The sequence below is a fragment of the Aspergillus tubingensis genome (assembly GCF_013340325.1).
Source record: "Aspergillus tubingensis WU-2223L DNA, scaffold_7, whole genome shotgun sequence".
NCBI classification, from domain to species: Eukaryota; Fungi; Ascomycota; class Eurotiomycetes; order Eurotiales; family Aspergillaceae; genus Aspergillus; species Aspergillus tubingensis.
In genome coordinates this window covers 2,019,481-2,044,311 of record NW_023336281.1, presented here as the reverse complement: position 1 = coordinate 2,044,311, position 24,831 = coordinate 2,019,481, and the positions used below count along the sequence as shown (strand labels likewise).

At 52.0% G+C, this 24,831-nt stretch overlaps 9 protein-coding genes and 3 non-coding genes across 12 annotated transcripts; 6 read left to right on the top strand and 6 right to left on the bottom strand.

Annotated features, from left to right (window-relative positions):
* Window positions 1–496: 496 nt before the first annotated feature.
* On the bottom strand, window positions 497–2,083 carry AtWU_05652 (dynactin subunit 2; the record flags this gene model as incomplete). Its single annotated transcript, XM_035500762.1, has 3 exons — window positions 497–1,831; window positions 1,910–1,969; window positions 2,045–2,083. 3 exons carry the CDS (start codon window positions 2,081–2,083, stop codon window positions 497–499), a joined length of 1,434 nt encoding a protein of 477 aa, XP_035356655.1.
* An 845-nt stretch (window positions 2,084–2,928) lies between these two features.
* AtWU_05651 (uncharacterized protein) lies at window positions 2,929–3,810 on the top strand (the record flags this gene model as incomplete). The annotated part of the gene is made up of 4 exons (XM_035500761.1): window positions 2,929–2,982; window positions 3,040–3,081; window positions 3,181–3,630; window positions 3,688–3,810. The coding sequence occupies 4 exons, from the start codon at window positions 2,929–2,931 to the stop codon at window positions 3,808–3,810; spliced, it is 669 nt and encodes a 222-aa protein (XP_035356654.1).
* A 512-nt stretch (window positions 3,811–4,322) lies between these two features.
* On the bottom strand, window positions 4,323–6,263 carry AtWU_05650 (CoA-acylating methylmalonate-semialdehyde dehydrogenase; the record flags this gene model as incomplete). Its single annotated transcript, XM_035500760.1, has 3 exons — window positions 4,323–4,739; window positions 4,801–5,438; window positions 5,516–6,263. The coding sequence occupies 3 exons, from the start codon at window positions 6,261–6,263 to the stop codon at window positions 4,323–4,325; spliced, it is 1,803 nt and encodes a 600-aa protein (XP_035356653.1).
* A 902-nt stretch (window positions 6,264–7,165) lies between these two features.
* clxA (calnexin) lies at window positions 7,166–9,097 on the bottom strand (the record flags this gene model as incomplete). The annotated part of the gene is made up of 5 exons (XM_035500759.1): window positions 7,166–7,660; window positions 7,717–8,370; window positions 8,441–8,571; window positions 8,628–8,910; window positions 8,972–9,097. The coding sequence occupies 5 exons, from the start codon at window positions 9,095–9,097 to the stop codon at window positions 7,166–7,168; spliced, it is 1,689 nt and encodes a 562-aa protein (XP_035356652.1).
* Window positions 9,098–10,081: 984 nt separating this feature from the next.
* On the top strand, window positions 10,082–10,940 carry mde1 (methylthioribulose 1-phosphate dehydratase MDE1; the record flags this gene model as incomplete). The annotated part of the gene is made up of 3 exons (XM_035500758.1): window positions 10,082–10,216; window positions 10,286–10,761; window positions 10,823–10,940. The coding sequence occupies 3 exons, from the start codon at window positions 10,082–10,084 to the stop codon at window positions 10,938–10,940; spliced, it is 729 nt and encodes a 242-aa protein (XP_035356651.1).
* Window positions 10,941–11,532: 592 nt separating this feature from the next.
* Window positions 11,533–13,528, top strand: AtWU_05647 (sorting nexin 1; the record flags this gene model as incomplete). Its single annotated transcript, XM_035500757.1, has 6 exons — window positions 11,533–11,566; window positions 11,628–11,687; window positions 11,763–12,238; window positions 12,289–12,669; window positions 12,718–13,320; window positions 13,382–13,528. The coding sequence occupies 6 exons, from the start codon at window positions 11,533–11,535 to the stop codon at window positions 13,526–13,528; spliced, it is 1,701 nt and encodes a 566-aa protein (XP_035356650.1).
* Window positions 13,529–14,034: 506 nt separating this feature from the next.
* Window positions 14,035–14,535, bottom strand: AtWU_05646 (mitochondrial 54S ribosomal protein bL31m; the record flags this gene model as incomplete). The annotated part of the gene is made up of 1 exon (XM_035500756.1): window positions 14,035–14,535. One exon carries the CDS (start codon window positions 14,533–14,535, stop codon window positions 14,035–14,037), a length of 501 nt encoding a protein of 166 aa, XP_035356649.1.
* Window positions 14,536–14,956: 421 nt separating this feature from the next.
* On the top strand, window positions 14,957–15,829 carry AtWU_05645 (flavin reductase family protein; the record flags this gene model as incomplete). Its single annotated transcript, XM_035500755.1, has 2 exons — window positions 14,957–15,014; window positions 15,078–15,829. The coding sequence occupies 2 exons, from the start codon at window positions 14,957–14,959 to the stop codon at window positions 15,827–15,829; spliced, it is 810 nt and encodes a 269-aa protein (XP_035356648.1).
* A 366-nt stretch (window positions 15,830–16,195) lies between these two features.
* On the bottom strand, window positions 16,196–16,300 carry AtWU_t146. The gene is made up of 2 exons: window positions 16,263–16,300; window positions 16,196–16,239 (listed from the first exon to the last, which is right to left on the bottom strand). It is a non-coding gene; the product is annotated as a tRNA-Ser (tRNA).
* A 519-nt stretch (window positions 16,301–16,819) lies between these two features.
* AtWU_t145 lies at window positions 16,820–16,924 on the top strand. Its single transcript has 2 exons — window positions 16,820–16,857; window positions 16,881–16,924. It is a non-coding gene; the product is annotated as a tRNA-Ser (tRNA).
* A 431-nt stretch (window positions 16,925–17,355) lies between these two features.
* AtWU_t144 lies at window positions 17,356–17,460 on the top strand. The gene is made up of 2 exons: window positions 17,356–17,393; window positions 17,417–17,460. It is a non-coding gene; the product is annotated as a tRNA-Ser (tRNA).
* Window positions 17,461–18,083: 623 nt separating this feature from the next.
* Window positions 18,084–21,203, bottom strand: AtWU_05644 (putative ubiquitination network signaling protein; the record flags this gene model as incomplete). Its single annotated transcript, XM_035500754.1, has 1 exon — window positions 18,084–21,203. One exon carries the CDS (start codon window positions 21,201–21,203, stop codon window positions 18,084–18,086), a length of 3,120 nt encoding a protein of 1,039 aa, XP_035356647.1.
* Between the last annotated feature and the right edge of the window lie 3,628 nt (window positions 21,204–24,831).

Here is a 24,831-nt window from a genome sequence, read left to right as displayed (position 1 = left end):
GTACAGTCAAATAGCGAGTATCGCTTTCGTATTATAGATTTCATGATTCTTCAAGATCTCGCTTCGCTTATAGTTACAACTATGAACATATCCATTGCGCGAATCCAGTAACTATCAGTGGCTAAAAGTAGTTTCTATGTACGTTTCAAGCTCTGTATCAGAGTATGAAATTGCTACTACTGTATACTAATATATCATACCTTATCTCGTTGTGATAAGACAAATCATTCGTCACGGGCTCAGTAGAGACCGCCTGCGTTATTAAGCCGTAAAAAACACCAAATAGAAGTTTTATCTACATGAAATCGGGCCCGCGTTGAGTCTTTTAGGTTCCCATTCTGGAATACGCTATTGCGTGTTAATTATTGGTACTAATGGTAATTGTAGTCCGCTTAAACAAAAATTGGTATATGAGTACCCAGTACTACTATCGACCAGCTACAGTTACAAGAAATTTAGTGGTTATATGTTCATACTATTTCACAAACTTCCCCAATCATGCGCCTTGCCCCTCCAATCGATCCAACCTCGCCTCCAAATCCCGGACCCAAGGTTCCACAAGCTCGATATTGCTCTTCATTGCTGCTTCGCCCTGTCCCATCTTCTCCTCGACGACCTGCAGGCCCTCGCGCCACTGCTCGATCTCCCTTGCCATGTCTGCCTGTCGCTTCTCCAGTGTATCGAGTGACTCGGAGGCCTGCGCAGCACCAGCGTGGATAGCGCGCAGGGAGCGGAGACGCTCTAGCACGCTGGGGAGGATAGGGTGGAGGGATTGGATCGTGGGGAGAGTAGCGTAGAGGGCCTGGATCTTGGTAGCTTGTTCATCGCGCTGGGTAGCAGCCGGGTCGACCTCCGTAGCGGAGGATGACGAGACGGACATGTCCGAGGGCTCAATAGCGGCGGATGCGATGCGCGCGTTCTGAGCCGCCTTGGCGGCGTCCACGGCGCGTTTGCGCGCGGAGGCAAGGGCTTCTGTGTCTGCGGTGAGTTTGCGCACGCGAGTGGAGAGGGTCTCGAGATGCGGGGTGGTGACTGTTGTGGAGGGGGGTGCGGAGCCCATGGTTGGCACGGCGGAGACGGGGTTCGGGCCGACGAGGATGTTCATGAGGGTGGTGAGGCGGGATGTGAGGTGGTCGACGGCTGGGAGGACGGGCTGGAGCGCGGGTTCGGAGATTCCGTCGCTGACGAAGGGGTTGGAGGAGCTGGAGATGCCCATGGCGGCTTCGATGAGGGCGAGACGGCCGTCGAATGCTGCGGCGTGGGCGAGGACGCCGGAGGATGCGGGGGCTGTTGGTTCGGGTTGTTGTGTGGCGTCTGCGTTCTGAGTGCTAGATGCAGCGGTTTGGGATGTGGATTTGGTTGCGATCTTTTGTGCTAGAAGTGTAGCTGCGGAGTGTGATCCTGTGTTGTCGGTTCGGGAGGTATAGAGGTTGTCCAGGGCTCGGCTCAATTCGAGGACTCCGTCGTCCGTGGGCTCCTTTCCTTCTGCGGCTTCTGGTTCGGTTTCGTTCTGTCGAGCGGCCATCTCGTCTTTGAGTTCTTCTACTTCCCTGCGGAGGCGGGCGAGCTTCCTCTCGAGGCTTTCATCTTCGCTGTCGCTGATGTCTTCGGGCTCTTCTAGACCGTTCTCGTTCCTGCGCCGGCGACGGTTCTTGTTCTTGTATGCCTTTCGCTTCATCGCGATGCTGTCGGAGAAGTTGACATCGCGCGCGTCGACTGTGGCTCCTAGGAAGTGGGCGCGTGCTTCATCTGCGTTAATTCCCTGGCGGTCGATGTCGGAGTTGGAGCCGGCATCGTCGTCTGCATTGGATGCGGTGCGGATAGTTGTAGTCTATGGTATACAGTATGAAGGATGAGCAGTTGGATACTTTTGCAAAGGCCAGCTCAGGCGTCAGGCGGGGTAGCTAACCGGAACGGTTGATGCTTCATCGGTCAGATCGGGGGTCTCGTAGATATCGGGAGCGAGATCCTGGCCCAAACAAACGATGTTAGTAGACGGGTTAAGAGAGATGGGGTAGGAGGGAGGAGTGATGGGCGTACGTACCAGGTCGGGAAGACCAGCATACTTCCTATTGAAGGACATGGCCAATTGCTTTTCTTATAGCAAGATAATGGCCGACTGGAGACAAGGACAGGCAGGGTATATTTACAGAAGCACAGCAGGTGGAACTAAGAGAGTTGATGCTGGGTGGATTTGGGGCTCCTCCGCGGGCGGGCACGTGAAAGGGGCATCATCATTGGTGGCCTGAGGCATGAACGGCTGTATTCAAAAAGACGGGTACCTGACTATGAGTGTTTCAGTGTGTTTACCTGTCATGAACAAAGACATTATTGCTGGATTTGATTTTTATGGCGATATAGTATGGGTACAACTAGTAGCTAATCTGAGTATAATGTTATTATTCTAGAAGGAGGTTACTACATGTAGTAATTACTGGGATGTGCCAGTCGGTCAACAAATACTCCGGGCCATTATTTACAGCTTGGAAATAAATAGTCCGCAACCGAATGGTTGATCCATCACACCATCTGTACCAGACTGGAGCAACGTCTACCACGGCGAACCATTAGTAGTACTACTAGTACTACTCAAGAATGCCAGTCGCCTAATCAACTTGAAATAGGCGGTGGCACGTGTCAGATGCCTCGGCGGAAGTCACAGTCCGGCGATAGAAATGGAAGGAGCCCATCACATGAAGCCCCATCTAGTAGTTACTCCTGCAGCATATAAGTAGTCGGATTGTCAGCGCTGCTCCGTCCACGTCCACTAAAGTTCCTCTTCCACTCCCCCAGCTCATTCTCGTACAACCACTGTCAATCAGACCAATTGTCGTCCTGATCATCATCCTCATCACCCATTCTTACCTGTGACCCGCCTACTTTCAATTTCCGTATCTTATCACTATCACCCCTCATCGTACCATCACCATGGCTGCCCCCGCAGACAGCAACCTCAAGACCCTCAATGGAGAGTGGACAATGGTACACTGATACCTTTCCTTAATTTCATAAGAAATATACTGACATTACTGATCCTAGGACAAAACCCTATCCAACCCTTCAGAGCCCATTCTCGAGCTGGTAAGTCTCACACCCCACCCTTGTGGGCTCTACAAGTCAATCATGTATACAATTCAAGGCAATACCTCTCTTGCTTACATACTGCCGTGGATGGAATAGCAAGGAATGAGCTGGCTCATGCGTAAAGCTCTCAGTGTCGCAACAGTTACTCTCTCCATCCATGAGTATCCCGATGCCGCAGATCCGTCTTTATGGCACATCGACATCGACCAGACGGTCACTGGTGGCATCAAAGGTACAACCGAGAGACGCATCAGTGACAACAAGGTACGAGAGCACGACGACCATATCTTTGGCCATCTCAAAGGTCAGTCGCGGTTTTTCCGGGGATCCAAGGGCGAGGACGGAAAGGTGCGCCCTTATACAGAATTTGAGACCAAGATCGACGATCCCCAGGTCTACAAATTCCTTAGAGGGGAGATTCTAGCCGACGGAAGTGCATCCGAGGGCTTTGTTGTTGAGGAAATCGGTGAAGAGTTTGGCGAGGGAGAGGGGCTCTGGTATCTCAGCTTCGTGGAGAACCTGGACAGCGGCTGGACTGCCGAGCAGGTTCGTTTTTTATTCATGATTTCCGTCCTTTGCCATTTTCTGATGCAAGATAAATAGGTTTGGGGTTTCGAGATCATTGACGGCAAGCGCTATTACACTCGCCGTGTTGCTGTCGTCAAGGGCAAAACCTACAAGCTGGCCCGGCTGGTCTACAGCTTCGTAAAGCCACGGACTGAGTAGAGGCATCCTACGTGAGATGCTCTTGTTCGGAAGCTGTCATACCTTATTAATAGAATGCATGGCAGACAGGGTAGTGACCGCCCTAACACTAACCCCCTTAGAGGCGGGGCTCCATTGCAAGCTGTGACTACAGATATGCTGTATGCACTAGTTCTGACTAGGGATGCCCCACACAATAAAGTATCATTATGTTCCCTATAAAACAGGTTTCAATATCTTGATGTACTTCTTGAAGCATCCAAACTGGAATAGTAGCACAAAGCGTAGAAGACCATATTAGATCACATGCAGACAGCACGTTTTGGTCAAAATATCGACCACATCCACACGAGGATAGTATAAGCAGATGAGCGCAGAGACAGATTGGACTATGCGATTGACTAAACGATGCCATACAGCCAGAAACCCGAAATCATAAACTGAATGGTATTTTATAATTGAAAACGATCATGTCCGATGCAACCTATACATCATAAATCTCCCGTCCAACCAACCGACAAATAAAACCCCCCTCACGAATGAGTAGGCATAACGGTATGAGCCTTAGTGCTAACAGCATCCTCACTCCTCCACAAACTAGTCACCGTCTTCTGCTGGGTATAGAACTGCAACCCGGGCTTGCCATAGAAAGTGTTAGCACCACCACCGGCAATACTCTTCTTGTTACCGGTGAAAGAGAACATGGGCAACGGCACAGGGATGGGCACATTCACGCCAACCTGGCCGGCCTCGATGTCCTTCTGGAAGCGGGAGGCAGTAGATCCGGAGCGGGTGAAAATGGCAGCTCCGTTTCCGTACTCGTTCTTGTTGATGAGCTCGATGGCGTCGTCTAGTGTGGGCACAGACAGGCAGACGAGGACGGGGCCGAAGATTTCTTCCTTGTAGCACTTCATTTCGGGGGTTACGTTGGTGATGATGGTGGGGCCGACCTGTGGGGTTCGTGTTAGTTAACGAAAGATTACAGTCAGATAGATGGGGGTGGGGGCTTACAAAGTTGCCGTTGGGGTACTTCTCTGGCTTGTAGCCTCTGCCGTCAAGGAGGATGGTCGCACCCTCTTCTTCGGCGCTGGCGATCAGGTCCTCGATGCGCTTCTTGCTTTCGGGGCTGATGACGGGGCCGAGGTCGGCGCCTTCTTCGAAGCCTCCGTTGACGTGCAGTGCCTTGGCCCGTTCGGCCATCTCAGGAAGCCATTCCTGGGTCTCGCCGACCATGACCACTGTGCTCAGAGCCATGCACCGTTGGCCAGCAGCACCGAAGGCCGCTCCGACGAGAGCGTTCAGGGTCTGGTTCTTGTTGCAGTCTGGGACTACGGCGGCATGGTTCTTGGCGCCCAAGTTGGCCTGGACACGCTTGCCATTGGCAGAGCCGCGGGTGTAGATGTACTCTCCGGCGCGGTTGCTACCGACGAAGCTGATGGCCTTGATGGCGGGTTCGTCGAGGATGAAGTCGACAGTCTTGGCGGAGCCGTGAACAATGTTGATGACGCCGGGAGGGAAGCCTGCTTCCCGGGCCAGCTCGGCCAGGATCATTGCAGCTCCGGGGTCCCGCTCAGATGGCTTGAGGATGAGACAGTTGCCCGTCACAGTAGCGATGGGGATGCACCACAGGGGGATCATTGCGGGGAAGTCTGCCGAGAAGGGGAGGGGGAGCGGTTAGCGTCGGATAATGTCACCTAGCTTGCAGGATGACTGCAGGATCACTTACTGAAAGGACAAATGGCAGCAACCACACCCAGGGGCTCTCTGTAGCTCCTGGTCTCCATATCCTTGGCCACTTCGAGCACCTCGCCCGTGAGCTGGGTGGTAATACCACATGCTGTTTCGGCGACTTGAAGGCCGCGGAGAACATCACCCTTGGCATCGGCAAAGGTCTTGCCCTGCTCGAGGGTGATGGATGCAGCAAGTCGGTCCCAGTTGGCACGGATCAAGCTCACGAACTTGAACATGATCTGCTGCTTGGCAATAACGCTGGTAGCGCGCCAGGCTGGGAAGGCCTTCTCGGCCGACTCGACGGCGGCACGGAGTTCCTCATCGGTGCTTTGCGGCACGCGAGTAACGAGGTTGTTGGTGGCAGGATCGTGCAGGTCGATCCAGGTGGTAGCCTTGGAAGCAACAAACTGGTTGTCCAGGAAATTGGCGGTGTCGATGGGGTTGGCGATGGGGCTATGGTCCGTCGGGTACTCGGTGGCGGTAGTAGCCGCGGAGGTAGTTGCGGGGGTGAACTGCTGGGCAGTGGCGTGGAGTCGACGTGTTGCTGACATGGTGGCAGGTGAAGATGAGGAGAGCTTAGATGTTGCAGGAGAAGATGTCGAGGATGACGAGGGCATTATAACAGTAGAAAGGCGCCGCGAGGCCGAAGCTGCAGCTACAGATCTGGAGGTGGCTACGGCCGTGCGGGGAGATGCGGCGCGGAGAGCGGGGATGGAACGGACAATAGACCGACGGGCGGCCATGATTGAAAGATGGAAGATAATATATGTGAGAGATGAATGATCGGGGTCAGAAGGACAATGGTTTGAGGAAGAACTCCAAATCACGGGCAAGAGCAAGGGAAATAATTCAAGGGGGAGAAGGTGAGGACAGCAGGAAGGGAGGCAAAGTAGATAAATACGGTGGAGGCCGTTCAGGTACCAGGTTCATACTGGGTCTGGTACTTTCCCCGTATTGATGTGCATTCCGCCGAGGTTCTGATAACGCTCGGCGCCTCCAGCCAATCACATAGTCACCCGGAACTGCCTGCCCGATCCAGCCATTTTATGGGGTAATTTCGCAGCATTTTAGATCACTTGCCTGGAGAGAGCATTCACTGCCGACTACTATAAGCTATTTGTAGATAGTCCCAGTATAGCTACATTCGCCCTTCATGGAAACTGCGATACCTTCATCAAGTCTTTTCGGGGATGGAAGCTCCTGTGCAAGTAACAGGCGGGTATCGTCGGCCCTTCTCCGATGACGGTGTATAGGAACCTCGGACCGCAAGACGATCGGTCACAAAATTGTGACACCGCTGGAAAAGTTACAAGAACTACCCGTTCATTATGTGGACTAGAGAAACCAACAGTAGAATTCTGCAGCTTGGCTACTTTTACACATTTCACTTGCATTAACCTCCTCCCAAAGAAACCCCCCAATTGAGGTCTGCTTATCCTCTTCCTTGTATAGGCGGTAGCTGATGCCCCACTGGCCTTTCCACCATGGAATCAGAATGAATCATTGATTGAACGCTGCAACAGAGGTATAAAATAAAAACACAATGTAGTTAGGATATCCCTGGTTTGTTTGTTTGTTTTTGACTTTTTCGCCTTTTATCTCTCCTTTCTTCCCTGCGTGCTGTTCCACTGATAGCTGCACCGGTTTACTCGGCAGAAGAGCGGGTAGTGCGCTTGGTAGCACCACCCTTGCCAGTGTCCGCGGAGGAGCTGGTGGCCGCACCGGTCTTCTCCTTGGTAGCACCAGCAGCCTCCTTGCCCTTCTTGGCGGGAGCAGGAGCCGGGGTGCTGGCGCCAACGGCTCCGACGATGACGAGGATCATGGTGACGAGAACAGCGGCAAGACCACCGGCAACGTCAGGAACCTGCTTCACGGCGTTGATGGGGTCCTGCTTAGAGAGGCGGACAAAGTTGTCGACCTTCTCCTTGATGTGACCCACAGGGTCCTCCTTGAAGCTAACGCTGGGCTCGGCGGCCTTCTCTTCAGGCTTGGGCTTGTTGGCCTCCTCCTCAGCCAGCTCAACGGGGTGCTTGACATCGAAGGTCTCCTGGCGCAGCTTCTCAGCATCCTCGGCGGAGTGACCAACGTAGATGTTGTCGAACAGGATGTCGTTCTGCATGGTCCAGATCTCGAAACCAATCTGCATCATCATTAGTCACTCAAAGCCTAAGCCTTACAATGGAAAGGTACACTTACAGCGCCCATGGGCTCAAAGTTGGAGGGGGTCTTGTCCTCGAAGTAGGCAGGGTTGGCGATCTTGCGGGGAGCCCAGGGTCCCTTGTAGGCGGGGTTGTCAATCAAGGGAGCAGACCACTTGCCCTTGTAGTCAGGGTTCTTCTTCATGGGAGGAGACCAAGGACCACATCCGGAGGCGTCCTGGCACTTGGGGTTGGGAACAGTGGGAGGAACCCAGTCGCCATCCTCCTCATCATCCCAGTCCTCGGGCTTCTCAGCCTCGGGGTCGGGGATACTAGTGGGCTCGTCCTCAAGCCAGTCCTCGGGGATGGTAGCCTCCTCGTCGACAATCTCGAAGGGAGCCTCCTCGTCCCAGTCCTCGGGCTTCGTAGCCTCAGGGTCGGGGATCTTGGCCTCATCAACCCAGTCGGCGGGCTTCTTGTCCTTGGGGTCGTCAATCTCCTTCTCGGGGTTGACAGGAGGGTTGAAGTCCTCAAGGAGAGAACCTTCCTTGACGGACTCGCCATCAATCAGGATCTGGAAGGTCTGGTCGGGGTTGACGACCAGGGTGTAGACGGAGGTGACCTTGGAGGTACGGGCGGCAGGAGGGGCCTTAAGGTGCTTCTCCTCGTACTCGCCGGTCTTAGGGTTCTTGTGACGGAAGATGAAGTGAACCTAAGAAACTAGCTGTTAGTCCCCGTTGCAGTCGCCTGCACTAAGCAGCGTTTAGCAAGACCCTTCTTACCTTGTTGGTAGCACCGCACTTGTCGGGACCGAACATGATCACGTAAGGAGACGCGTTCGAGAACTCGTCGAGGTGGAGCTGCTTGTTATCCTGGAGAAGCTTCAGGTAGGCACCACCGCAGACAAGGGAGTCTGTGGCTATCGTTAGCGTCCCAGCACCGAGCATGCGCAGCAATTGTCACACTTACTCTGCGGCTTCACCTCATACTGGACGACCAGAGTCTTGTCCTTGTTGTCGATCTTCTTGGGGAACTTGGCCGAGATGGCGTGGTGGGCAGCGACGTTCTTGACGACGAGACCCTTGTCACCCTCCATACCCTTGAGGACAGTGGGCTCCTCGACGGACCATTCACCAACATAGGCCCAGTCTTCCTCGGACTTGGAGTCCTCCTTCTTAGCGTGAGAGGGAGTCCACCGGGAGTCCCAGTCATCGGTGAACTGCTCCAAGAAAGGAGCCTCGATGGAGGTGGGCTGGAAGCACGTAGTTAGCAGGGCGCGGCAGCACCTCTTGTCGGTCTGCGGAGATACTCACGGTGAAAGTAGGCTTCTCGGCCAAGGAGGTGGTCTCGGGCTTCTTCTCAGTCTCCTCAGCATGGGCATAGCCCATGATGGAGGCCGAGGAGACCAGGGCAGAAGTCAAAGCAGCGTTGAAACGCATGGTGGATAGCGACCGGCGCTCTTAAACCAGAACGTCCGAGAGAGGAAGAAAAGAAGAAAAACAAACAAAGGCGAACAAAGCGCACCAGCAATTGAACCTCCGGAGAGGGGGAATGTGGATCAGAGAGAAAGAGGAAGGCAAGCTCAACAGTCAAGTAGCTGCACGGGGAAGGTAAAGGGAGAGGAGAAGAGGAAGAAGGGAACCGTTGGAGCGATGGTTATATAAGAAGACGCAAGGTAATGCATGAAGCTGGGAAGTTCAAGGTGGCCTCTTCCGCTGCCGCGACTCCTTGTGGAAAGGTCCCGCCTGCCCGATCTGGCTAGTCGCGCTTCTCCAATGTTCTGCGGGTGCAAATCGGCTGCTGGTATTTGTCCGTTCCTCGGGATGTATTTAATTTAGTAAGTAGACCCAGAGTCTAGAAGAATTGCAGTTCATAGAATTGGAATCCAGTCACTGTCATATGTAATTTATTTCTCAGCAGCTTAAGAATGTTTACAGTAGGTATTATTACTGGATGAAGTAAAGGACCTTGTGGTCCATTTTCAATGACCTACATAAAAGATCCGATTATTCCTGTTCTTGGGAACTATGATTTACACAGACTCACGCTGTTCAGACTACTAGATGGATTACTTCCTTCTTCCGTTGCTTGTCCACCAATGGTCGGCGATGGCGCGAACACACTCCCCCCGCTACCTTAATCCACCCAAAGGCGTTAGTGAGGTGATTTGCTTCTGCTTTCCCCTCCCCGCCGCCTGACAGTTTTTTTATTTTTCTGTCAAACATCCTCTTGCCTCACCTGTACGACGTTCAAGGCAGTGTCGCTGTATTTCCAATATATATTCTATTTCTCTCATCGCAGGATCTAGGGAAGATCTACTGCAGATTTAGCGCTAGAGGATTCGTGACAATCACTCTAAAGCCGATCGCCCCGAGCTGTCTCCTATCTAATCGATCTTCCAACCACGCGCAATAACCATCGCCATGGCCCAAGAAATCCAAAAGGAGAACAATGACCATTTGGTCCAGTCTTCTGACCCCGAGCATCCCGCCAACTTGATCCCTGATCTCTGTCGCCGGTTCTACAATTGGGGCTGGGTCACCGGTACTGGTGGCGGGGTAAGCAATGTTGCACCTCTAGAGCGATCGTGATTAACCGCTAACTGATCACTGTTTATTATGCATTAGACTTCCATTCGTCGCGATAACCATATATTCATCGCTCCTTCTGGTGTGCAGAAGGAGATGATGAAATCCGACAACATCTTCGTCTTGGAATTCCCTACGCCCAAGTACCCTCCGTCCGATCGCAAATACATTCGCAAGCCGCTCGACCTGAAGCCCTCGGCATGCACGCCACTGTTCCTTGCCGCTTTTGAGCGCGGGGCTGGCTGCTGTATCCACACTCATTCTCAGTGGGCGGTCCTGGTGACCCTCCTGGTTGAGCGCGAAAAGGGCCCGAACGCCTGCTTTGAAATCAGCAACATTGAGCAGATCAAGGGTATCCCCCGTGGCAAGGGCAAGGGCATGATGGGATTCTTCGATACTCTTCGCATCCCGATCATCGATAACACCGCATTTGAGGAAGACCTCACGGGAAGCTTGGAGAAGGCGATGGAGGAATACCCGGACACCTATGCTGTCCTTGTGCGGAGACACGGAATGTAAGTTCTCATCTTCTAACCCTTGACTTTCGAGTGACGGCGGGCTCATGTATGTGTCTAGTTATGTGTGGGGAGACGACGTCGTCAAAGCCAAGACTCAGTGCGAGAGTCTAGACTACCTGTTCCAGCTTGCTGTTGAGATGCACAAGCTTGGTCTTCCTTGGGTGAAAGAAACGTAGTTTGAAGGAATTGTTCGCTGAAACGCTCAATTCTGCGTAGTCCAGCAGTTGGAGGTCTTCTGTATTGGGCCGCACGGCTATGATGATGATACATATGAAATAAATAACTGATTCACTTGAAGAAATACTGTACTCCAGTACTTCTTTGTAAGAAAAAAGGGGCTGGGAATTTGAGTGCTTAAGATATATCTCGGGGAATGTACTGGCTTGGTATTGGAATCCATCCAGCAGGCCAGTGTGTTCCTTGCCAAGTGCTTGAGCTCACCAAACTGACTGTAAGCATTGAATAGAAATCCACATGTCTTTGTATAGGCAGAAAAGACATTCTTATAGAGAAACATTGGGAAGAGTTGCAAGTTCAAATGGAGGTCAGCCTGAAGGTCCTCCATCAAGCTTGGCGGGGGAACCCTAATCCGTACTTGGACAACGGCGCGGATCATCGGACTACGGCAACCTGGTCGCTCCCTCCAACTCCCCCGACTGCGGTCTCTCCCCAACCCCTCACGCCGTCTTTCGATTCTCCAGCTAATTCCTATTCTTAATTGATACCTCTTGAATTTCGATCTATCCCAGTTTGATACCCACGTCTCTCATGGATCTCGACGCTGGTGACTCCCCGTGGGGCGGTAAGCAACCAGGCAGTCACGGATACAATCGCATCGTGCTTCGTCTAACGCAGGTATGCAGACGTGCCTTCGCAATCGAGCACCACCCATCAAGCATCCCGATCTGAAGCAGAGGAAACGTGTATGTCCCTAAAGAGCATCTTGCATCCCTGTACCTCTTGTCCGAGCTTTCTAACCTGATGACGACATCTCCCAGCTCCCGACCAACCGACACAACAAGCTAGCCCCAGTGCCCCCCGTTCCCCTGTACGACGAGGCCCGCGAGGCACCCGAAGGATCAATGCGCAAGCGACGAAGTTAGAGGCGGTGGATGACTCGTTTGATCCCCTTGGTCCGCTCGGGGATAAGGCGGAAACTAGTCCCCTTGAGCAGGCACCTGCCCCGCCGCAGAAGGAGTTCTCAGGGCGCAATGTTCGTCCCACATCATCTGCCTCCCAAGCGTCCGCAGGAACTGGCTTGGCGGATTCCGTGAATCTGGAAGAGGATGGTGCAGGATTTCGAGGACCTCCGCCGGTACAACCCCCGAGTGAGGCGGAAGGGGCGAAACGGCAATCAGAACCCAGTATTAGCGTGGAAAAGGCTGCGAACCCGACCTTCGATATCACTGTCGGCGATCCGCACAAAGTTGGAGACCTCACCAGCAGTCATATTGTGTATCAAGTGAGAACCAAGGTATGTCGTTCTAGTGGGATGCTGTGGGACACTGCTCATGCTACATATAGACGACTTCCAAAGCCTACCGACAACCGGAGTTTACGGTCAGCCGCAGATACCGTGACTTCCTGTGGCTCTATAACTCAATGCACAACAACAACCCCGGTGTTGTTGTCCCCCCTCCTCCGGAGAAGCAAGCGGTGGGCCGTTTCGATACGAACTTCGTCGAGTCTAGGAGGGCTGCTCTTGAGCGGATGCTGAACAAAATCGCGGCACACCCTATTCTCCAGCATGATGGCGATCTTAAGATTTTCCTCGAGAGCGAAACCTTCAACATGGACGTGAAAAACAAGGAAAACAGGGAACCAGACCTTGGCCAGAACAAGGGCATGTTCAGTTCCTTTGGCATTAACGTCGGTGGTGGTGGAAAGTTCGTCGAGCATGATGATGTAAGTTTGTCTACGAGTGCGAGCAGGTAGCCGTGCTGACAATTTCAGTGGTTCCATGACCGCAAGATCTACATGGACGCCCTGGAGAATCAGTTGAAGGCATTGATGAAATCGGTCGACACAGTGGTGGCGCAGCGCAAAGGACTGGCTGAAGCTGCTGGCGACTTTTCGGCTTCCCTTCATGCATTGGCAGCTGTCGAGCTGTCTCCTGCGCTTTCTACCCCCCTGGATGGCCTTTCCGACCTACAGCTACGCATAAGGGAGCTGTACGAACGCCAAGCTCAACAGGATGTTCTCACTCTGGGAATCACAATCGACGAGTATCTTCGTTTGATTGGAAGTGTGAAGACGGCTTTCTCCCAGCGCCAGAAGGCTTTTCACAGCTGGCACGCGGCGGAAGCGGAAATGCAGAAGCGCAAACATACGCAAGAGAAGCTCCTCAGGCAGGGCAAGACGCAGCAAGATCGTCTGACCCAAGTCAACGCCGATGTGGCCGATGCCGAGAGAAAGGTTCACCAGGCTCGGCTACTATTCGAGGATATGGGTCGGCTTATGCGAAATGAGCTCCAGCGGTTCGAGAAGGAGAAGGTGGAGGATTTCAAATCTGGGGTTGAGACCTTCTTGGAGAGTGCAGTGGAAGCCCAAAAAGAGGTGAGCAGCTACTTTTCCAGTATACAATTGTCACAAATATTTGCTAATATAGGTCTCACAGTTGATCGAGCTTTGGGAAACGTTCCTCTTGCAGCTGGATGCGGGTGAAGAAGGAAACCCCCTCTACGGCACCGCAGGACTTGGCGATGCTTCGGCGCCCCCTGCAGTCGAGGAAACCGCTGAAGCTACTCCAGCAGAGGAGGCATAGGCGGTTTCCCTACCTGTCAGACTCTGTACAAAAGAAAAGCGACGACTTGTTGATGTCCCCTCCACCCTCCGCTTTGCGGTATTACGCAACGTTAATTATCACTTTGCCTGCTTACTGAGAGGAGCGGCGCACGTTTGTTCATTTTCTTATGGCGAGTCGTTTATACGTATTCAATGGGATGGATCACTATAGCAGCGCCCTGATATCAATGGCTTCTCCAATGTAGTATAGTAATGGCTTTTATCATGTTCATTCACATCGACTCAAAGACAGTGCAATGGCTACACTCCAGGGAAAAAACAAGTCTTGAACCACCGATGCTGAAACTCCATTCAAATGGTATGATGTACTGTACATAAAGCCGAGCAAGATCTGTATCGTATAACAACAACATCGAGAAGAAATAAAAAAGAAACTGGAATAAAAGGTCCATAAATCGCCCACACTATCATCATACATACACCCCGGCACAATTCAATCCAACCCAATCAAATCAATCAATCAGATCAATCCTTCTTCTTCTTCTGAGAAGCCTGCTGCTCCTCCTGACCAAACGAACTGATCAAATCCAGCAAGTTGTCGTCCTCTTCCTCAGCAGCGGCAGCGGCCTCCGCAGCAGCAGCCTCCTTACTTTGTGCCGACTTGTCCGTCGTCTTGGAAGAATCCTCCACAGACGTGTTCACATCCCAGCTGCGACCGAACTTAGCTCTGAAAGCCGCCAATCGACCAGCCTCATCATCCTCGACGCTCTTCAGCTTGCTTGAGGTAGGGTTCCAGAGCAGAGTGTTGCGAGTGTCACGAGTCGAGCGGTAGACGGGAAGAGGAGAAGAGGTACGGTGGGTGAAGGTGCTGCCGTCGGTCAGGGTGATCAACTGGGTGAATTGGTAAGGGCGTCTAGGACGACGAAGGAGAGACGCATGTCGGCATTGCGAACAGATGAAGCTGGTGGAGGTCTGGACACGGGAGGTGGTGGCCGCGGTGCGGCGGAGAGGAGTGCTGAGGGACATGGTTTTCTTTTTTTGGCGACCGGAAGAGAAATCGGTAATTGAGAGGACGCCCGCGAGGTGATTGAATATACCGGGCCTAGGTGGGAGAATTGGACTGGAGACTGCGACGCTGCGGTGATCTTCCAGTCTGTCTTTGGCCAAAGACAAATTATTCGGGGCGGAACGACGGGGTTTATGTCAGCATCCCGTGGGTTGCTCTTTTTCTTGTCGCGGAGTTTCAACTCGACTTTGTTTGAACCCATCAATTTGCGTGTTACGGTCTGGTGGCTAGTATGGTTGCCCATTGAACCGCTGAGGGATTTGAGTTTGCGTCTTCATGATGACTTTGGAGGGCTCCGAGAGTCTTTCTGTTGCTTTCCTCACCTCTGTTCTTTCGCCCGTCTTTCCGTGAGCTGCGAGCTCCGTCCGCCGCGGCACAATAATGCTTCCTTACTCTAGATCTATACTTGCGGCCTGTCGGACGGTGGGCCAATTCACAGGTTAGTTGGGATACTCGGTATGCTCTCAATTAGTATTCATTAACTGATTGTTTCCTTGTAAAGGGCAATGCGCACCATCTATTGGAACAGCTCTCCGATACGGTCAACTGCAATCTCGCAGAACGGTCACCAAAGTCGCCGCAGCCGCTAGTAATTCCCAATCCGACTTGAAAGGGGCTCGGCATACGAAGAATGATGTCGCCTCATTATCCGATCAAGTCCGCCTCTTGATGAGACGAGTTCCTTACCCTGTCGCCATCATCACGGCCACCGATCCCAACGGTCCGGCAGATAAGGCGTTCCGCGGAATGACCGTCTCCTCCTTCAACACCGTTACCCTCAGTCCGGAACCCGTCATATCGTTCAACGTGCGCCGGCCCTCTGAGACGCTCAGCGCGCTTCAATCGTCGAAGCGCTTCCTTGTACACCTCCTCGCTCCCCGACAGACAACCGCTACCCTTGCACGGGACTTCTCCAAGGGCAACCACAATTTGTCCCTCTTGGAAGGCAAGAGTGAATATGAGTTCGTTGCGCATGAACATTCCCTTCGTGGTGATGAGACTTCCGGGAGACCTCTTCCGTTGTTGCAGAGGAAGCAGGATGCTACGACCACGGGACCGGAAGACTTTCCGTTCGTATTGGAGTGTCAGCTCCACCCGCAGAGTATCCAGGTCCAGGACCACACGATCGTCGTGGGAACTGTTGTTCGAGCGCTTTCAGGAGAGCTGTTGAGCCTTGACTCCGAGACAAAGGCTGGAGACCTTTGCCTGACGTACGCAAATACTCACTTCTGGGAAATGGGCCACGAGATATGAAAGACGGCTTTCAGAATCTTTGGTCAAGCCACTCTCCACTTATATTACCCGATGCTCTAGATACGGGCCATACACACCATATTATTAGAGTGCCGGTAGCCTCTCAAGGAGTTACTTACCTCTGTATATTACGCATACTTGATATCCTGGGTTTCGGCTGGATCTCACAAGCAATATCTCTATTACATGTACATAGAAATAATCGATCATAAAATTCTCCATACCATATACTATGCAAGCATCATACATATAGTCACCTTTCCCTGCCTTAGGAACAAAGCACCACAAGAAATCATGACAAAAACAAAGAGCATCGTGATCTAAATGCCTATTATCAAGAGATGAGCAAAAAGAAATGCATATATGCGACACCTCTGGGACTCGAACCCAGGCGGGCGAACCCACAGGCTAAACAGCTAGTACGGTGAGGTAGTAGCAGGCCTGCGCCTTAAACCACTCGGCCAAAGTGTCTCATTGGATGGTGGCGAGGCTGCCTCTAGTGACTCTCTATCCTGAAGGTAATAGATTCCATGATGTGCTGATAATGAGGATAAAGTAGCTATACATGGCACATTAAGAGGAATCGGATACCGTATTTACTACCAGTGATCTCTTGCATATGTCTACATATTTACGCTAGGTTAATTGCATTTCACAGCACACATATGTACGTGATGACCCCTACCCTAGCAGAGATGGTTAAGTCAAGTATGCGAGATGCATGTGCCATGGTACTCTACTCCGGAAGTAATTAGCAGATTAGACCATCGACCTAATTGTTCAGTCCTCTCCCTACACGGCATGCGAGGTATGGATGAGGCTAAGAATAATATTCCTGATATTACTCCAGACCCATCAGATAGAAGTCATTTACTCGGACATCCTACAGGAAGATCAACTCCATCACCAATCAGTTGGAACTCCAGTTACCACTGCTCGCTCCGCTTGTACAGCTCCAAGTCGCTTCCAGCCGCCACTTTATCAGATCTAGACACTTTGGCCGAGTGGTTTAAGGCGCAGGCCTGCTACTACATTCCTGTACTAGTTGATTAGCCTGTGGGTTCGCCCGCCTGGGTTCGAGTCCCAGAGGTGTCGATTAATTCTTTTTGTGTGGCGAATATTCACATTCCATTGATATGTGGCCCCTTCTCTTTTTGTCACTGGTGTTAGTTAGTCCTTCTGAAGAGTGGCTGGAAGACATTGTTGGTCTTTTGCAGTCTGGGTATACACTACCTAGTTTTGGGGTACCTTTTGTCCTCTCTCCAGGAACCTCTCTCTCCGCAACTTGAGTAAGAAAGTCTAGTTCGCTGTAGGCCGTCAGGGATGATGAAGAAGGCATGGAGCGGCAAATTACTTGCACCCATGTTCGATGCTATTCAGCAGGGGCTTTCATGTGAATAGGTATTCTTGGAGGTTTGTTCATGTCATCGGATCATGGATTGTGGAGTTAATTTCCTAATATAGGATGCGAATGCTTCCATGCTGCGGGCATGATATAGCCATCTAGAGGCAAAATCCACCAATCAGACACTTTGGCCGAGTGGTTTAAGGCGCAGGCCTGCTACTACCTCACCGTACTAGCTGTTTAGCCTGTGGGTTCGCCCGCCTGGGTTCGAGTCCCAGAGGTGTCGCATATATCTTTTTGCTGTGCTTGTATATTACAAGCCTGCCTTTCTTTGTTTTTGGTACTTGAATAGAATGAGGGGTCTTGATTGCCTGTTCAGAGCAGTTGTGGAGGGATATGAGGATACACTATGGGGTATGTAAGAATCTATGTCTACCAATACTTGTGTAAGACGGTGCGAATAGCAGTTACGAATTAAGTATTATAGTGATGTTAAGGCGTAGAATATATACTACTTAGTAGATAAAGAATGGTCTAAATGATACACAAGGAGCTGTTTGTTGACCAGCAACTCATGGGTTACGCCATCTACGATGCTACCGTTAAAATGGACATCTACAATGGAACCACGAAATGTGCAGAAACAGGCTTTTCGGCAAATTATGAATAGGCTCTACATATGACACAAGATTTCTTTGTTCACAGGCGATGGAATACCAAGACGGAAGACACACGGCGGCCGCGGACTCGTCTGGGCCAAGGAACCCCGAAGCAGGTAAACCACCATACAACCTTGAGCATCACGTCTGAAGATGAACACGACCAAGCAGGAACTGGAACCATAACGCAACCCGGAACAAGCCAGATGGAGCTCGTGGGGAGAACCACAGACTTGTCCCTTCACCTCGCCTAGTTGCCCTTACCACCCGTCGAGCTGGGACTGCCACTTCCACTACCGCTTGCACCGCTACTTCCGCTTCCACTTCCGCTACCACGACTATCGGCCCGCTGAAACGGGGTGGAGATGGGTCTCATGATCGGGTTAGGAGTTACCCCCTCGGAGCCCGAATCCATCCGCTTCTCGATGACCGTGTCGGAGAGATCAAGCTGGAAGGGTCCACGACGATTAGAGTCCAAGAAATCAGCACCGTAGAGACTGCTGTGCGCAGACCGGTTGGAAAAAGACCGGTCACGGTAGCTGAAATCCGTATCGAAGTAGTTGCCGGTGTTACCAAGAGGGGAAGTCGGGAAGTGTTGCAAATAGGAAGGTGGCTGTGTTGGGCTAGTCGGATGAGACGAAGCGGCACCAACAGGGGACGAGGCATGCTGCAGCGGACTAGACTTCAGCGCGGGAAAGCTAAGTCCCAGGAGAGATCGGGTGCTGGGCGCAGTCGTTGTCAATGCTCCCAAAGATATGCCAGGTGCCTCAGTCAGAGGGTTGGTGCCAGGCAGGTTCCCTTCGGGAGTAAGCGGGGCAGAATCCAAGAGCATCTGCTGTTGCTGCTGCTGGATGGCTTGCTCAATAGCAGCAGCTTGCTGCCACAATTGGTTGGTGCGCATCTGGTACTCCTGCACGGATTGGCTGATGCTGGCAAACTGCTCGTTGAAGTTGGCCTCTAACTTCGCCTGGTCCTGCTCCCGAGCAAATTGTTCCGCAGCACGGCGCTCCCGCTCATTCAAGCCTTGGGCGTTGGCAGAGACGATCCGCTCGTATTGTTCATTGACCCTAGTACGGCGGCCCTGAAGACGTTCCTTTCTCTGGATAGCTGAGTTCAGCTCCGACTCCAATGACGACACTTCACGAGCAACAGCGGCCCGAGCAGAAACGAGCTCCTCCTTAGCCAGGTTGAGTTGTTCCAACTCCCGTTCGTACTTGGACTTCTGGGTCGACCATTCTTCAAGTTCTTCCTCGGGAATGTTCTCCAGATTGTCGAGTTGGCTTTCAAGAGCGGCTGTGATTTCCTCCGTTTGCTTAATGTTTCTCTCTAGCTGTAACGAGCGCTGCTTCTGTCGGTTCTCATCGGTACCACTCTGCAGACGATGGTTGTAGTTATCCAGTTCCTTCCTGATTTTGGAAATGACGAGTTTGTGGTCGTTTTTGGCTTTCCTTAACCGGGCGCGTTTCTCATTCAGTTTGACCTCGGCGTTGATGATCGAATTCTTGAGCGTAGTGGTCGGTGATGACGGACGATAAGAAGGTTGCGGAGGAGTTGGGATCGAAGAGACTGCTGGTGGCCGATGTGAGCCAACTGTTTCGGACGAACCGGAGGCCAAACGAGGTATTCCCTTACCTTGTTCCGCGTCAGTTGCAGCAGGTGTCTTGACGCTCATGACACAGATCTCTTCATCAGTATCGCTCCGCACGAAGGAGCAAGTATAGGCACAATTAGGAGCAAGTCCCGAGACTTCGCCCCGCCAGTGTACCGTGTTTGACCCCTTCGGAGCGTCTTGCACCTTGGTGATCGTTGCCGTTGCCCACAATGCGCCGTTAACACAGACGTAGAAAGGTTCCGTTTCATCATTTCCCGGACGAGTAGTTTCACAGACTCCGGAAAGCGCGGGATCATCCACGGATGTGAAGTCACCCGCGGCAAACTTGATAGTAGAGCTATCGACTTCGGTTATCCAAACAAGTCCATCATCCAACGAAATGCCCTGAAGATCCTCTTCTGTCATCATAAGGCCCCTGCCGGTTTTGTTGAGGGCCCTAGAATGCTCATATTCCCTCATCACCGTCACCTTCGTGCTTGCGAGTGCAGCCCAGAACGGTTGACGGCTCCGGACCTGATTGGCTTGCCTTCTGCGTTTCTTTGCCGACATGAGTCTGTCTCTCCCATCCTTATGAGTTGCCGGCGTAACGAGTTGACCATCGGCACCGATGTAGGAAGATACGCTAGCTCCGGACTCGAACGCAGAATCGATTTGTGTCTGCGACCCGGCAGAGGCTTCGGTATCAACGCGCTTGCCGTTGCGAGGGGGAGCCGGTGACCGATTTTTCGCCATCGATCTTCTTGCCATGGCGGTGCCTGCTTGAGCCAAGATGTGAACGGCGAGGAGACTGCGCATCCAACTTGGGGAGCTTTGCGGTTCCGTGCGACGAAACTCGGGGGGCATGAGATGTGAATATTGCGATAAGAAATCAGGCGAGACGATCTTGGCGGAGAGCAGATGACCTATAACAAAATCCTGTATACCTTTACTGCGGATAAGATGTAATACGAGAACAATGCCAACGCAGAGAGCATTGACCCCTCCATTCTTCCCCGAACCTCCTCCACCTAGCGTAATGGCAACTTGAACATGAGCTAAATCGAGCGCAAAGTTCTGCGCCCATGTCCACATGAAAAGGCCCCAGAAGAGTAAGCAGAATCCATCCATGGCGATCATTGTGCCAAGAGAAGGAGTTCCGGCGGGGCCCTGAAAGATGTCGAAGTTGGAGGTCAAGGAGCCAGACGCTGCACCGCTAGGAGGCATAAAGGTCAGGGAAGCAAAGAGGAACTGAACCAGAGTGAGAACCATAGGCGGCAGCTGCAAAAGGAAGATCAGAATGGCGATCGTGTCGTACATCGGGCAGGACTTGAGGATCGTCGACGCGAGCTGGAGTGGATTGATAGAGCCCGACTTCTTGGAACCGGTCGCCGGCTTCTCCGTTCGCCGCGACGCCTGTCCGGCAAGTCCGCCATTCTGGGGCACGGCGCCATTCGTCTGGCCATAAGACATGTCCGCGTTACCCTTAGCATACCCGTTCAGCAAGCCGCGCCCGTTGCCATCCGCCTTCGAGGTGTCCGCCGAGCCGTTGACCTTGCTTGCCGTGGTTGCCGATGAGGTTAAAGCCGAATCGCTGGAAGAGCGAGATGCGGGCCAGTCGACTTGAGTGGAGGGACCAGAGTTCGGGGCAGAGGCGCCGTTGGTGTTCCCATTCAGATTTCCATTGGACTTTTGCTTGTTCACTTTCTTTCCGGGACCGACGAGACCATTCTCATGCCGATTGCTATGACTCTTCCTAGCCGTGGCCGATGAACGTGGCATGGACGAGGGAGCCTAACACCCAGGTCCGAGTCAGCTTGGCAGGAAGGAGCCAAGGACTTGGACCAGGCGAGAATTGAGGACGGAGACAGCGTCGGGGAAATAGAAGAGTTGGGGGGGGTGGGAGAGGGGAGAAGAAGGGGTGATGAGAGTGGGAAAGGAAAGGGAGGGGAGGTAGCACCCAGGAAGCGAACGGGAAAAGGAATGACAAGAGGGGATAGAGAATCGGTAGAGGTAAGGACTAGGTTAAGAAAAGGAAAGTCAGAGTGAATCGGATTGGATATGGAAGAGGGTGAGTAAGAGAGGGTGGCGGGGGAGGAGGTGGGAGGAAAGAGAAGGGAAAAATGAATGAGGTTTGGTAGACTTTTGGGTCTGGATAGACGAGGCGGGAAAAAGACGAAACGACGAAAGGTTGGAAACGGATCGTCGAGAGGGAATCCCGCTAAGGCAGCAAGGCGGCCAACCTCCAGCCAATCCGGCTGTTGGTGCCTTAGGCACTACATATATTACCCTTCCCTGTCACGGTACCATACATACCCTGTCAGATACAGGAGGTTCCTTACTGACATTTATCATACATTACATGACGTACCCTCACTGCGCTGTCTTCCGGTTGGCTGGTTGGCTATCCAGATTCCCTTTCCCTCGACCGATTTTTGGGGCGATCTGGAGGTTGAGACCAGCCACGGAGATCGTGGATGCTGAAGAGACCAATGGGACCTCTTGTTCTGATGAAGGTTGAAGTTGCTTGGATCTTCAAACAACCGTGTCCACAAAACAGGACTATTACGGGCATGAATTGACACCTGGCTCTTCAGCCACATCATTCAAGAGTAAGCTTGCTTCCTGGCACCGGCACCGGCTCGAGGCATTGATATGGGGGCTAAATCTCAGCCACTAGTTGCTTCGAACAGCTAGTATTTCTTTCTTTGACGGCTCTGCGCAGGCTGCTGGGATCTAAGCCTCCTGTCAACGCAAGGCAGCTTACGCCCGGATTCATGTAGTCAGTGCTGTTCTTTCCCTTGACATGCTCATAAGCAACAAAAGCAAATCTTCACTTGACTTTCCCAACAGATCAATAGAGAAAACTATGTCGACCAATCTGCGCATGTAGGCTAGCTGTAATACCCCCGTCACCTAGCAACAACCAGACCTTAAGCTTCCCGGTCTAAAGCACTTATGGACTGATGGTTGCTGAACGCCGGCCTCGTAAGCCGGGGGTGGACTACGTGTTCATTCTGACCTTACCCTCCTATTGCAGCCATCATTCATAGGCTCGCAGAAATCAGCGCCAGTTAATGTCCGTTTACCCCTCCTTCTCACGCAGTCACCCTACATATCACGTCTTACCCGCTAACCACTGACAAGACCCGGGGTCGTGCTTTATCGGGTAATCCAGGACTTTAGGGCCCAAACTAGACAGGACGATCTGGCGATCCCATCCTTCACGGGATAGCTTTTGGTTGTTCGCGTGGGCAATTCCCTGGACAGAACTGTGAAAACTCACCATGGTCAACACCATCACCAACTCATTGGCAGCTACCAGGCCGTGGGTAGTCATATGTGCCGTCCATATTGCATAAACCCGGTTGGTTATCTCTCTATCAGCTGAATTGCGTAGAGTTCAAAACGGGCAGACGAAGAAGCCCATATGTCGTCTAGCTCGTGACTTGCAAGTCAAGATAAGCATATCCTGCCCAGCTCTCTAGTCATATGGGGGGCCCGTTGGACTTGTCAGTTGACACTTGCGTGGGAGGTTGTACAGCCGATAAATGATGCTCGTAATGCTTATACGTGCCAAGTCCGAAACAGCACCCTGTAAGGAGATCATTATCATGCCATTGGTTCCCTGCTTGATGGAGATTAAAAGGACCAAAATTGCAATTCACGAGACCCGAAGAAAAAAGCAAGCTGACACCGACAATCTGGGGGCTAGCCCGTCTCCATCGGAATATTGTCGAAGACTGACGACGACGACATCTTGTGGTAAGGCAGTAGGTGTGAGATTAGATAAGCTTCAATACCCAGCTGTTGCCCAGCTATATATAGGAAATACTGTATCATACCAAACAGCGGTATTTCGCCGAAACATCTCCACACTAGCAAAATCATCACTTTTCTCGCCTGATCTGCCCCGTAGGAGCGATTGATACTTTAATTGTCGCTGCTTAGGCAATCTGCCTAGAATCACAGGCTAATTGGAATGTTCGTCATACGCCGGATATCGGGCTGGCTGCAGCTCGATAGGCAAGTATCCTGACTTGATTGCCGTTTTCACGGACAGAGATCGACTAGCCTTGGAATCGGATGGATGATCGACCGTTTCTACCCTAAAGTGGACAGACGCGTTGACTAAATTGAAGGGTTTGCCGGTCGAGCCCCGCAAGCCTTGTCAGATGATTACCAGGGATATCCCGTCCATTTGTCGTGTCGTTGTGGCTGTAACACAGGGTATTGGACCCTTGATGCTAGTAGTATTTACAGTGCGAGACAAGATGTACTTACCCTGCTGTCTTTCGTAGGTAAGCGATTTTGCCTGTGGTGAGCCTCATAACCCAAGACCGGCGTCAAAGCTTGGAAAACCAAGCAATTAACTGGGACACTGGAACTGATACCGATCCGGCAAAGCTTCCGATCAGAGGCACTAGGCGGGAGGGTCTAGAAGAGACTCTGTGGCGCAAATGGAGCGGGTCAAGCCGTGACGAACCAACAAATTGCAATCGGATTCCACGGCAACCATGATCCTGTGTTACTGCACAAACTATGTCTGAAACTTCTCTAGATGACTGGCCAGCGTAGCTATCAACCCATCTGTATACCTGTAGCCTGAGAAGTTGAAGCGGCCACACATTATGCCTGAGTATCAGTTCCATAGTAAAGAGAGTTAGGCCAAGCATCACATGGCGGTTGTGGACCTGAGCTTCGGCCTCAAGAGGTAGTTATCAGCTGCCGACAACCGAGCCGAGTCAACCGGACTCTTTAATTGACAAACCGATTTTCAAAACATCGACACTACACCTCCGCAGAGAAACTCGGGCTGAAGATCTTGCAGCCGGATGCAGAAGCTTTCGTGCAGTCAACGTAGGTTGCGCTGGTGCTTTCCTGATGGTTCATGGAGGTAGATGTAGGAAGGCCAATGCACGAGCTGAAGAGACTTGTGGGCAGACATCTTCTCCAGGAAAGAGAGCCGCAGCATATTTAGATTTGGCGTCAGTATTATTTCTTCAATGGTTGCAACTCATGTCTTAGGCCAAGCCGGATGGCCATGGTGTCGCCGAACTCCATCACCTTATGGAGGACATGTGAAACTTAGCCATCACAAAATTGATCTTCTGTCTCGCCCACTTGTTCTGGGAAATAAGGCACCATCAATTAGTGGTGTAAGATGATAAAATAATGGTATTGCCTCGAATCAGCCCACAAACCGATATGAGGCTGGAGGACGCAATTGGTGGGAAGCTTGTAGCAGTCTATCGTCAGCGAACTTATTAAGACAGTAAGAAACTTGAGCTCTGTATGACCTGAAATGCTTGCATTGTGTTTCGACCTCGATCGTTGTAGTCTTCTCCTCGGACAGACAATGGCCATCGTTGATCTGACCTCATTCCAAAGGATGTCTGAAAGACCAAAT